Below are 12,633 nucleotides of genomic sequence, written 5' to 3'. Positions count from 1 at the left end.
TATGGAGCGAATAAGACGTTTGTGGGTAGCGGCGGGTCCTGGATGCTGCTGCGGCCACATCTCAGCAGCAGAGCCGGCGTCATGTAAACTCCCCCGCTCCCCCCACCTCCTCAGGAGACGCTGGGAACCACTGGTACTGTCGGGTAGCGGCGGCCGGCGGGTAGCGGCGGGTCCTGGATGCTGCTGCGCCGTCATCAGCAGAGCGGCCACATCTCAGCAGCAGAGCAGGTGTCGTGACTCCCCCGCTCCCGCCCACCTCCTCCCTCCTCAGGAGACGCAGGGAACCACTGGTACTGTCAGTGTGTGTGTGTGTGTGTGTATGCTGGCTCTGATGTGTGTGTGTGTGTGTGTGTGTGTGTGTGTGTGTGTGTGTGTCTGTGTATGCTGGCTCTGACAGAAGGCTGCACTGTATTCTTGAGTCTGAGAAATCACAGAAATATCTCTTAGAGGTCAGAATATTTTTTTTCCAGTTTTCCTACTCTAAAAACTAGGTGCGTCTTATGGTCAGGCGCGTCTTATGGTCCGAAAAATACGGTAATTCTCTGGTCTGATGAGACAAAGATTTAACTCTTTGCCGTGAATGCCAGACGTCATTTTGGAGGATACCAGGTACCGCTCATCACCAGGCCAATACCATCCCTACAGTGAAGCATGGTGGTGGCAGCATCATGTTGTGGGGATGTTTTTCAGGAGCAGGAACTGGCAGACTAGTCAGGATAGATGGAAAGATCAATGCAGCAATGTACAGAGACATCCTGGATGAAAACCTGCTCCAGAGCGCTCTTGACCTCAGACTGGGGCGACTATTCATCTTTCAGCAGGACAACGACCCTAAGCACACAGCCAAGATATCAAAGGAGTGGCTTCAGGACAACTCTGTGAATGTCCTTGAGTGGCCAAGCCAGAGCCCAGACTTGAATCCCATTGAACATCTCTGGAGAGATCTGAAAATGGCTGTGCACCGACGCTTCCCATCCAACCTGATGGAGCTTGAGAGGTGCTGCAAAGAGGAACGGGCGAAACTGCCCAAAGACAGGTGTGCCAAGCTTGTGGCATCATATTCAAAAAGACTTGAGGCTGTAATTGCTGCCAAAGGTGCATCAACAAAGTATTGAGCAAAAGCTGTGAATACTTATGTACATGTGATTTCTTAGTTTTTTATTTTTAATAAATTTGCAAAAATCTAAAAAAAAAAAACTTCTTTCATGTTGTCATTATGTGGTATTGTGTGTAGAATTTTGAGGGGAAAAAATGAATTTATTCCATTTTTTAATAAGATTGTAATACAAAATATGGAAACACTTTCCGGATGCACTGTACATGGGCGAATTCAATTAGCCGTGGTTTATTACAGCGTGCTAATTGATCTGTTGGGGCTATTCAGTTATAGCCCGCAGTCAGCCTGCGCAGTTTTCTGTTTGAGCCTGAGGTGGGTCGAACAGAAATCAGCGTTAAATGCTCTGTTTGCGGGTAAAGCAAACTCGTTAACCCATAGCTTCAGGAACTTATCCCGGATTCTATGGATTAACGCATGTTAGTTGGTTATTTACCGCTTGAGAAAAAGGGGCTGTAGTTGAAAAGCCCCATGCGTAAAATACAGAGGCTACTACCCTTTATTCAGCATGGTAGATTACTGCTAATTTAATTTGGCCCTTGGACATTAGCATTTTAAACTCTAATTTCTTAACGGAGTGCAGTTTGTGATCAGCAATGTTTTCAAGGTTTTAATGTGTTTTAACGGTTTAATATTTGCTTTATTTCCTGAGACCAAAAGGTGATTAGATTCTCTTCTAAATCTCCTGTAGCAACAGCTGACCTGCAGAGGATGTTTCCCACCCCACCGTCACTAGAGCAACATCCTGCCTTCTCTCCTATCATGATGTACAAGGATAGCGTAGGCTCAGATACTGCAACAGCTCTTGGCATGATGGAAAGTCCAATGGTTAATTTCACCTCCATGCAACATGTAGAGTTTAAGATGGAAGTTGAAGAAGGCCTGTGCAGTCCCAAGCCTGAGGAAATCAAGGTATTTGTCTGTTGCACATATGTCACTGCAACTACATATTGAACAAAGTGCACGTGTTACACACAGGGAAATCTGGCAATTCTATAGTATATCAAATAATTTATTTCACATAATACATATGCCAAAAGTATGTGAACTATTTATTAACTGTTCTTTAATTTGCCTACTTTCTTTTCTGGTCATTTCCAGTGGTAACACTTGTGAAAAAGAGAGAACATATGCAACAATAATATGCAGTAAAATGTAATACATATTGATAAAAAAAATAGAAAGGTGTTATGGTTACTCTGTCAGCTGCATATTAAACAGGTAGCCTATATATATATATATATATATATATATATAATCTCTCTCCTGTACAAAAGTATTTCTGAGAAAGAACAGCTGTCAAGAACATGCTCAGTGTGATAGCCATCAATCTGTAGTTAGTTTTGCAGTTTAAAAAGTAATTTTAGAATTAGCTCTAATTCACATTAAATAATATTGACTAGTTAAATCTAATATGACGTGTACTTAAAGTATTTGTTTTATTATACAAACATGAAATGTGTTTTTCCACAGGATTTTTCCTATGTGTATAAAGTCCATTCCTACCAACCCTTTCTGGGTACCTCCATGTTTGCACCACTTAAGTCTTTGCCGAGCCAGTGCCTGCTGTCCTTAAAAATACCAGATGCCTGCATATATCGTCCCTCCTGGGCTGCTCCCCCAAAGATACAGCACCTTCCTTTGCCACCTGCTGCTGCTTTTAACAGAGATGGCTACTTGTGAGTATATTAGATGTAGGAGTTTTCATAGTGCTTCTGGTTACCTGTTAGTGCTGTATTTGTTGAGCCACTTTATAAACTTTGTTATTGTTGATATCATGTCATCTATTCTTTTCTGCGTTTTCTATTTTTTTCCCTCCAGTTGTCATTCTAATTTTTTCAGTCCTCTTTTTAGGAATGTGCCAAGTGAGGGGAGTTTGACAGACCAAGATTACCTGCAGCTAAACACTCCACAGACCAACACACCACTTGCCCCATGCAGTACAGCTCCTGCCAGCAATGGTGGAACTGGTGGAGTCTTACCTTCCCCAGCTACTCCCCGTTTTTCAGTTCCTACTCCCCGCACACCAAGAACTCCTAGAACTCCAAAGGGTGCTGGAGGAGCCAGTGGCCAAGGCTCAGTGAAGTATGACAGCACAGACTTATGTTCGCCAGCTTCTACACCATCTACAACAAGGCCTTTGAGTTCTGTTGAACCAGCCAGCACTCACCCAGCTCCTGAGGCCCACAGTTTATATGTTACCTTACTTCTGTCTGACTCTGTTCTCAACATCTTCAAGGACAGGAACTTTGATAGTTGTTGCATATGTGCCTGTAATCTGAACATAAAGGGATCTGATGTTGGAATCTATATCCCAGACTCCTCGAATGAAGACCAGTACCGCTGCACGTGTGGCTTCAGTGCTATTGTCAACCGGCGACTTGGTTACCACTCTGGCCTCTTTATAGAGGATGAGATGGATATCTTTGGCAGATCTTCCTATATAGGTCAGGCAGTTGAAAGAAGATTAAACATGAGAGAAGCAGCACGTAGGAGCCAAGAACCCCCTCCACCTGGTCTACTGTTGCTTCTGCAGAGTCAATGCACTAGACCGTTCACAAACATTGGAGGAACCTGGGACCTATCAAGTAACAAGGGAGAGAATCATCTTGAAGGATCCAACTTCAGCTATGACAAAGTGAAAGTAGAGAGTTCAGATGCTTGGCCGGAATGCTTGAATGCACTGGAGCAGGGAAGGCAATATGTGGACAATCCTACAGGGGGAAGAGTTGATGAAAGTTTGGTCAGAAGTGCTACCTTCCACCTTTGGCCACACAGCAATGGTATGAATTGTATCTGTAAATGATGTCCCTTAATTAGCTCTGAACTCGAGTTTCTTAGACACCACTTAATACGATTGCATACAAATGCAAATACTTTGATGCTAATTTGGTCCCTCCCGCTAGCAGAAGAAGGGTTAGAGATTAATTTTGCTGGCGGTAATGTGACGCCGATATCCTGGCACCACTCTGGAGACCGGCGCCGGATAGCCGACATCTCAAAGGCCAGTATTGGGGTTAAGCTGAGGGGTGGGTTTAGGCACTAGGGAAGGTGGTTAGCCATTGCCGCCACCCCCTGAGGTTATGGAGAGGGGGGGGGGGGGGAGTTGGGCACTGTGTGTGGTTAGGGAGTTAGGGATAGGCAGTAGGGAGGGTGGTAAGCCATAGCTGACACCCCCTGAGGGTTTCAGGGGGTTGTTTAAACACATTCCTCCTCCTATGTCTGTATCTTCAGTGTCAGTCGGGATGCCATGGTCGGTTATATGACTGCCGCATCCCGACCACCGCCATTTCGTATGTATTCTGCCCTCATATGGACTGTTGCCTCTACTGTGTGTCTTTTTGTTTTGTTATTTAACAAATGAATTTCTAGAAATGTAATGGTGTGGCCAGGTTTGAAAAATTTGGTTCCCAGAGGTGCAGTAATTTATTATTTGTAATAGAGTATAGAATTATTATATAGTGTGATTTTAGTCCAGTTAACCTAAGATGCCCTAACATTGCTGCACTGGTTCAGTGAGCCATATTGCTTGATCCATCAGATTTGGCACCATTTGACTGCCTCCAATATTTTGCTTATGGCTGCTAACAGCCTTCTCCATTGCTCCCACTATTTGGGGGGTTTAGGATGATTTGCTCTCTTTCATTAACTTCATATAGATCGCACACTGCAGAATTACGTACACCATTACTATGATGCTAACGACTTGCAGTTTGTAACTGAAAGCATGCTTGATGAAAACATCCTGTAAAGTGCATGTTTTTGTTTTAGTAGCTCAATTTTAAAACCAAGCCATGATGATCACTGCTGTAGTCACTTAATTCTTCTTGTTTTTCTACCTTTCTCCTCAGTGCTTGATGTGAGCATGCTCCCCTCTCAGGATGTGGTGCGTATGTTGCTCTCTCTCCAGCCATTCCTGCAGGATGCCATCCAAAAGAAAAGGACGGGCCGAACCTGGGAAAACATTCAGCATGTGCAGGGTCCTCTCACATGGCAGCAGTTTCACAAGATGGCAGGCCGTGGATCCTATGGTACTCGTATTGTATCAGATAATCAGATGTGAATTAATAGAAAGTCATTTATTATTGACCTATCACTTCTAATTTGGTCTGAAACAGACTTTATATAACAGATAATTTTGTCTGTTTGAAGAAGCAATGCTGCTACCTTTCACTTTCAGAAACACATGCATGTTTTATGTTTGCGTGTACAGTGCACTGAACACATAAACATAACATATGTAAAATGCTGACATCTGAATGACCCAGCCAAGAGAGCCATGTTACGTGTGATGAGTGATCAAAAGGTGTTACGCCAGGACTGTTCATAACAGTTAGAGGTGGATCTGAGTGACCTTTTCTTTTTAAATTAGTGGAACACAACTTTCGCCATCACTGCTGTAATTCAAGGAATGTAACATGCTTTTTTCCTTTTCAACTTTAAAGGCTGTTAGATTATAAAATACTAAGAATTTCTGCAAATATGTTGACGGTCTCTGAGGTAATTGGTTTCAATATGGAGACTAAGGGTGTAATTCAGTTAGCCGCGGTAATTTACCGCAGGCAAATTGAAGCAGCAGCGCTGTTAAATGGCCTGTTTGTGGGTGCTGCAAAGGTGTTAACCCATATGTCCAGGAACTTATCCCAAATTTTATGGGTGTATCCCATTGGTGACAAAAAATGATTGGGAGCAAAAAAATTTAATTTTTAGCGATTTCCCCCCAAAAAATTCTCCTGAATACATAATTTTACTGAAACATGTTTTTTTCGCTGTGCTGCTTTTGGCGATTTTATTTGTCAGTGTAATGGGCCCTACACACTGGCCAATTTGCCGCGTCGCAGGCAGGGGGAGTAGTGGCGGGGGGAGTGAGTTTCTTCACTCCCTGATGTCACCCGGTCCCAAAGCCCTGCATGCTAACATGGATGATATTGTCCATATTGGCTTGCAGGTCTAAACGAGCTGGCACCAAGATAAACGACCACGGTGCCGTGCATCATTCATCCTTGGTGCCTACACACTGAAGGATATGAACAATTTCTCGTTCATATCGGCCGCATACATCGGCCAGTGTGTAGGGCTCTTAAGGTAGGTGAAACAAAATCACTGATAAGTGGCGGCTCGCGCCAGCTTTTCAGGCTAATTGGATAGCCCCAGGCTAATCCATAAGCTACAAGAAAATATAGTATTTAATTGTATACAGCCCTATGGGTTAATGTGCATTAACAGATCATTTACCGTCAAGAAAAAGGATATGTACAGTAATTGAAAAGCCCCGGGCTTGTACCTTTTTTCATCCTCTGTAAATTACAACTGCTAATTGACTTCCCCTTTAAACGCAAGTAACAAATAAAACCACCCCAAAAGGATTTACAGATATATTAAATGTAGTTAGTCACAGTTTTGCCAACCTAAGCCTTACATTTTTTGAATGGGTGACTAGCATGATCATGTTCCGAGTATAGACATATGATAAATGAGTGTCTGTTTCATGCCTTTCTTTGTATATTCACTGCGTGTGTTGGTGTTGAACAATAAGGTACAAACAGTAGGCTATTGAGATACTAGTGGCACCACTTCCTAGTACTGATTTGGTTTATTAACATATTACTGTGCTTAATATCAGTATGTACAGTATTATTACAGTTTTTGATAGCTTTGTCTTACTCTACACTTAGGATCTGAAGAATCTCCAGAACCTCTGCCTATACCAAACCTCTTGGTGGGTTATGACAAGGACTTCCTTACCATAGCCCCTTTCTCTCTTCCTTTCTGGGAGCGTTTGCTTCTAGAGCCTTATGGTGGACAGCGAGATGTGGGATATTTGGTCTTGTGTCCAGAAAATCCAGCACTGTTAGATGGAGCAAAGGCTTTCTTCAGTGATTTGAGTGCAGTATATGAGGTAAGCATTTATTACATTGTTTGCTTTCTTTAATGTTACTTTTCTTCTACAATAACACATTGATTTCTTATTTACTGTAAGTATTTACCAGTTCACTATGTAAACTCCAGGTTTCCTTCATCTGTCAGTTGTTGGTTTTTGTACAAAAGCGCAATAGTTACTTTTTCTACCATTACAGTGGGCTGTAGTGAGAGTAGGCTTTTACACACACACAGTATATTGCCAATAGTATGTAGGCATCCTTACCATGCTAGATCTGTCTCATTCACATGCAAGTTGTTGTGAATTGGAGAGGTGCAGGATCAATAACTACTCAACCGAGAAGTGGTAAGCCACACAGGAACACAGAATGGGAGTGCCGAGTAAGAATCATCTGTTCTATGTTGCAATTCCCATTATAAGTTCCACGCGGATTCCGGAAACAAGAACTGTTAGTTGGATGCATGGGTTGGTTTTAGATGTCTGATCAGCCCCATACGTGTTTCAGATCACAATTCCAAACTTCAGCTGGGGTGGTGTAAAGCACCCTTCCAATGTACTCTGGACCAGTCTAATGCAATTATTTTGTGTTATGAACCATACTTTACCATCTGGGTGCCTTCCCGACAAATCTCGGTTTGGTGTCTACTAGTAAAACGCTTCCTACCAAATGAATGCTACCAACTGTAAAGTGTGATGTAGGGAGAATAGTGGTTTTATAGGGTTTTGTTTTTTTAATCGTTTGGTCTGTGAAACAAAATCTCAATGCTACAGCATGCAATGACATTCTAGAGCGTTAATGTGCTTCCAACTTTTTGACAGTTTGTTGAAGGTCCTATATCAGCATGAAAGTGTCACTTTTCACTATGTCATAGCTACAGGGTTGGAAAAAATAGTTTAAAAAAAAAACCAAAACCCAAAAACCCGCTTTTTGTGGTTTAAACCAATTTTTTTTCTTTTTTGCATTTTAATGAAAAAAAAAAATGTTTTAATCCTGTTTGTTATAATACTTAGAAAGCATTAAAACATGGTTGATCAAGGTTTCTAACATTAACAATCCAAAGTTATTAGGCTTTGATATGATTTATTTGAAAATCTTTCACTAAAACCAATTTTAGACCAAGTATAATTAAAGCATGCAAAAGTACATTTCAGCGAAACACACAAACACAAAAAAGGAGTTAAGCATTAGCACTGGATATGTCACTGGCATTAAACATTTTGAATAAAACATTTTGAATAAAAACACTAGTTTAGATGCCTTTTCAGTTCCCAGTCTGTTTCAAAGCTTCGAATGAACTAATCCAAAAGAAGAAAAAATTATTTCTACACTAGCTGAAGATGATTGAGCAGTCCGAAGTAGTTCAATAATGGGAAATACATTAGGTTTTGAATTGAAGTAAACATGAAGATACAACCATGAGGTGTTTTTCTGTGTATTGCCTGTTGAATGTGTTGGTGGTGTTTTACTATTTAAGACTGTGAGTGTTAATAGTATTTTTTTCCTGTCCTGTGGGAATGTTGGGGGAGAAGCTTGATGCTAGGCAGATTAAGCACCTCTCTTATCTGATTCACCTCCCTATATCTTTGTTGTGTGTTGTTAGAAGAAGACCACAAGCAACAAGTATGTGGAATAATACCAGGGATTCCCTTGAATAGGCTTTTTTTAAAGAAGTCACGGTGTTGTGCCTGTAGTCACAACATATTAAAAAAAAAATAGTTTTTTTTTTTTTTTTTTTAAACAACTGTATGGTTTAAACCATGCTTTAAACAGCCAACCCTGCGATGTCCACCAAGAGAGTATCTTTGGTGTTGAAGACCTTGACTCGCCTTACAAGAGCCCTGACATTCACTCCATTGGGATGAATTTGAATGCAGATTGTGTGCCTTGCCTTATCACTCAACATCAATGCCTGACCTTATTAATGCTCTTACTGCTCTGATTGGATACAAATCCTCACAACTATATTCCAAATCTAGTAGAAAGTATTCCTGGAAGAATAGTGACAATTACAGTATAGCAACAAAGGGAAAACCAGCTCCATATTACTGCCCATGGTTTTGGAATGCCATGTTCACCAAGCTTTTGTGAGTGTGGGTGTGACGGTCAGGTGTCCACATACTTTTGGCTTTGTAGCATATATTACAATGTTTATTTTTCTAACATTCATTGAGGGACACTGGAACAATGGGCTGTAAAGATGCGAGCAGTGGCAATATACGAAAATTATGAAGTTTGAGCTCTTCCCCTTTGATCTTCCAGTTTTACATATATCTATACTCAGATCAGCGTTCACAATTCTATATAAACCTTAAGTAGTACAAGTTCAAATCAGGACAGTACCAAGAAAGGTTTTATTCCATCTTGACAGAAAAAGTAGCATTTGACCTCCAAAAATTCTAACACACTGTGTACTGTGGCTGAGCCTAATCGCAGTTGCGACTAGGTTGCCAAGATGCATGCCAGCATGCGTATATTCGCACCCACGATGCATACGCATTGCATGGTCTTAGTCATGGGTGCTAATAGGCGCGGCTAGCGGTTGTCACATTGCATGTGCACATGTATCGCAGCAACAATGAGCCTGGCCACATCTGTAATAGGCTATTTTTTGGTTTTAAAAATATATGTTTTATATGTTTGGATTCTGTTTAGATTTTTTTACATTTTTCGTATGAACTAAAGCATAATACCATGTTGTGGGGTATATAATTTGATTGTATATCAACATTTTAACAAAGTAATAATAGTATCAGGATGTTTTCCTGATACTATTATTTAGTTAGTCCTCTCACAGCGACCTTTTGATTGATGGTTATCACACTGTGAGCATCTTCTTGACAGCTGTTATTCTCTCTCAGAAATACTTTTGTACAGGATATATATATATATATATATAATTAGTACCTTGGAGTGAATATAGCGCCTAGTGGTGTGGTAAAAGAATAAAAAAATTGGGATACAAAGATACACTTAGCTTCCTTTATATTAAAGTCTTCAGTCAAATGACCATGGTGGAATTCAAGTTATATGCAAAACAAACAAAGAAAAATAAAAACATAGTGCAATTTGTTAAATGGTGGAAGGAATGGTTGTGCGTATATATATTTTCCTCATATAAAGGAACTATGTTTAGAAACTGTTACAAGTTCCAAAAAAACAGTGTAGAATGTTTTTTATATATAAAAACAATTTAATCGGTATAATATTGCAAGTGGCAACCAAAAGGTATTGCACGTACAAGATAAAAAAACAATAACAAGCTTATCTGCCCAAACACTGGGTCCAGAGACAACCGGTTCTTTAATCACAGATATTCCAAAGGTAACCAATAGGTAGAAAACGTACAAGAAATAAGTTAAAAGAAGTTCATCAAAAGGGGTTCAGAAGGCATAAGTCTCAAGCGTTTCATCCTAGCTTGTGGCCTTCATCAAGGGGATGGTTAAGTGTTTGCCAGATCTGCTTTATATAGCAGAGGGAACAGAAAGTGTTCACACTAGGCGGTATATTCACTCCAACGTACTGTATTACTACCACTTGTGTGTCTCAGTAACACCCATCTTATTGTGAAAAGTTGGCACCCAGTTATAGTTGAGGGGTGTATTAAGATTTGTGTTGCCATAAAACACGTAGTTAACTTACCTTGGTGCCTATTTATATATATATATATATATATATATATATATATATATATATATATATTCTCTATCGTCCTAGTGGATGCTGGGGTTCCTGAAAGGACCATGGGGAATAGCGGCTCCGCAGGAGACAGGGCACAAAAAGTAAAGCTTTAGGATCAGGTGGTGTGCACTGGCTCCTCCCCCTATGACCCTCCTCCAAGCCTCAGTTAGGTTTTTGTGCCCGGCCGAGAAGGGTGCAATCTAGGTGGCTCTCCTAAAGAGCTGCTTAGAAAAGTTTAGCTTAGGTTTTTTATTTTACAGTGAGTCCTGCTGGCAACAGGATCACTGCATCGAGGGACTTAGGGGAGAAGAAGTGAACTCACCTGCGTGCAGGATGGATTGGCTTCTTTGGCTACTGGACATTAGCTCCAGAGGGACGATCACAGGTACAGCCTGGATGGTCACCGGAGCCTCGCCGCCGGCCCCCTTGCAGATGCTGAAAAGAGAAGAAGGTCCAGAATCGGCGGCAGAAGACTCCTCAGTCTTCTTAAGGTAGCGCACAGCACTGCAGCTGTGCGCCATTGCTCTCAGCACACTTCACACGGCAGTCACTGAGGGTGCAGGGCGCTGGGGGGGGGGCGCCCTGGGCAGCAATGAAAATCCTTTTTTTGGCAAAAAATACCTCACATATAGCCTCCGGGGCTATATGGAGATATTTAACCCCTGCCAGAATCCATTTTTAAGCGGGAGACGAGCCAGCCGAAAAGGGGGCGGGGCCTATCTCCTCAGCACACAGCGCCATTTCCTTACACAGTTCCGCTGGTCAGGAAGGCTCCCAGGCTCTCCCCTGCACTGCACTACAGAAACAGGGTTAAATCAAGAGAGGGGGGGCAAAATTTGGCGAAATTGTGATTTTATAAAAGCAGCTATAAGGGAGCACTTATTATAAGGCTATCCCTGTAAAATATAGCGCTTTGGTGTGTGCTGGCAAACTCTCCCTCTGTCTCCCCAAGGGGCTAGTGGGGTCCTGTCCTCTATCAGAGCATTCCCTGTGTGTGTGTGCTATATGTCGGTACGTGTGTGTCGACATTTATGAGGACGATGTTGGTGAGGAGGCGGAGCAAATTGCCTGTAATGGTGATGTCACTCTCTTGGGAGTCGACACCGGAATGGATGGCTTATTTATGGAATTACGTGATAATGTCAACACGCTGCAAGGTCGGTTGGCGACATGAGACGGCTGGCAAACAAATTAGTACCTGTCCAGGCGTCTCAAACACCGTCAGGGGCGTTAAAACGTCCTTTTACCTCAGTCGGTCGACAGACACAGACACGGACACTGATTTCAGTGTCGACGGTGAAGAAACAAACGTATTTCCCTTTAGGGCCACACGTTACTTGTTAAGGGCAATGAAGGAGGTGTTACATATTTCTGATACTACAAGTACCACAAAAGAGGGTATTATGTGGGATGTGAAAAAACTACCTGTAGTTTTTCCTGAATCAGATAAATTAAATGAAGTGTGTGATGATGCGTGGGTTCCCCCCGATAGAAAATTATTGGCGGTATACCCTTTCCCGCCAGAAGTTAGGGCGCGGTGGGAAACACCCCTTAGGGTGGATAAGGCGCTCACACGCTTATCAGAACAAGTGGCGGTACCGTCTATAGATAGGGCCGTCCTCAAGGAGCCAGCTGACAGGAGGCTGGAAAATATCATAAAAAGTATATACACACATACTGGTGTTATACTGCGACCAGCGATCGCCTCAGCCTGGATGTGCAGAGCTGGGGTGGCTTGGTCGGATTCCCTGACTAAAAATATTGATACCCTTGACAGGGACAGTATTTTATTGACTATAGAGCATTTAAAGGATGCATTTCTATATATACGAGATGCACAGAGGGATATTTGCACTCTGGCATCAAGAGTAAGTGCGATGTCCATATCTGCCAGAAGATGTTTATGGACACGACAGTGGTCAGGTGATGCAGATTCCAAACGGCACAAAGGTGTATTGC

At 42.0% G+C, this 12,633-nt stretch overlaps 1 protein-coding gene across 2 annotated transcripts in view; it reads left to right on the top strand.

The window, feature by feature from the left end:
* The window catches only part of MED13L (mediator complex subunit 13L), a 467,040-nt gene that overhangs the window by 310,919 nt on the left and 143,488 nt on the right, over positions 1-12,633 (top strand). The window contains exons 15-19 of one of the 2 annotated variants that reach the window (XM_063913297.1): positions 1,806-2,026; positions 2,588-2,793; positions 2,969-3,897; positions 4,966-5,145; positions 6,790-7,013. In XM_063913297.1, coding sequence (XP_063769367.1) covers positions 1,806-2,026; positions 2,588-2,793; positions 2,969-3,897; positions 4,966-5,145; positions 6,790-7,013 — 1,760 coding nt within the window. Of the gene's footprint in view, positions 1-1,805; positions 2,027-2,587; positions 2,794-2,956; positions 3,898-4,965; positions 5,146-6,789; positions 7,014-12,633 lie in introns of both variants that reach the window. The other variant, XM_063913296.1, reaches the window with a different exon arrangement.

The sequence above is a fragment of the Pseudophryne corroboree genome, chromosome 1 (assembly GCF_028390025.1).
Source record: "Pseudophryne corroboree isolate aPseCor3 chromosome 1, aPseCor3.hap2, whole genome shotgun sequence".
In the NCBI taxonomy this organism is placed as follows: Eukaryota; Metazoa; Chordata; class Amphibia; order Anura; family Myobatrachidae; genus Pseudophryne; species Pseudophryne corroboree.
The sequence above is the reverse complement of the archived record's forward strand: the minus strand, read 5'-3'. Positions and strand labels throughout refer to the sequence as shown.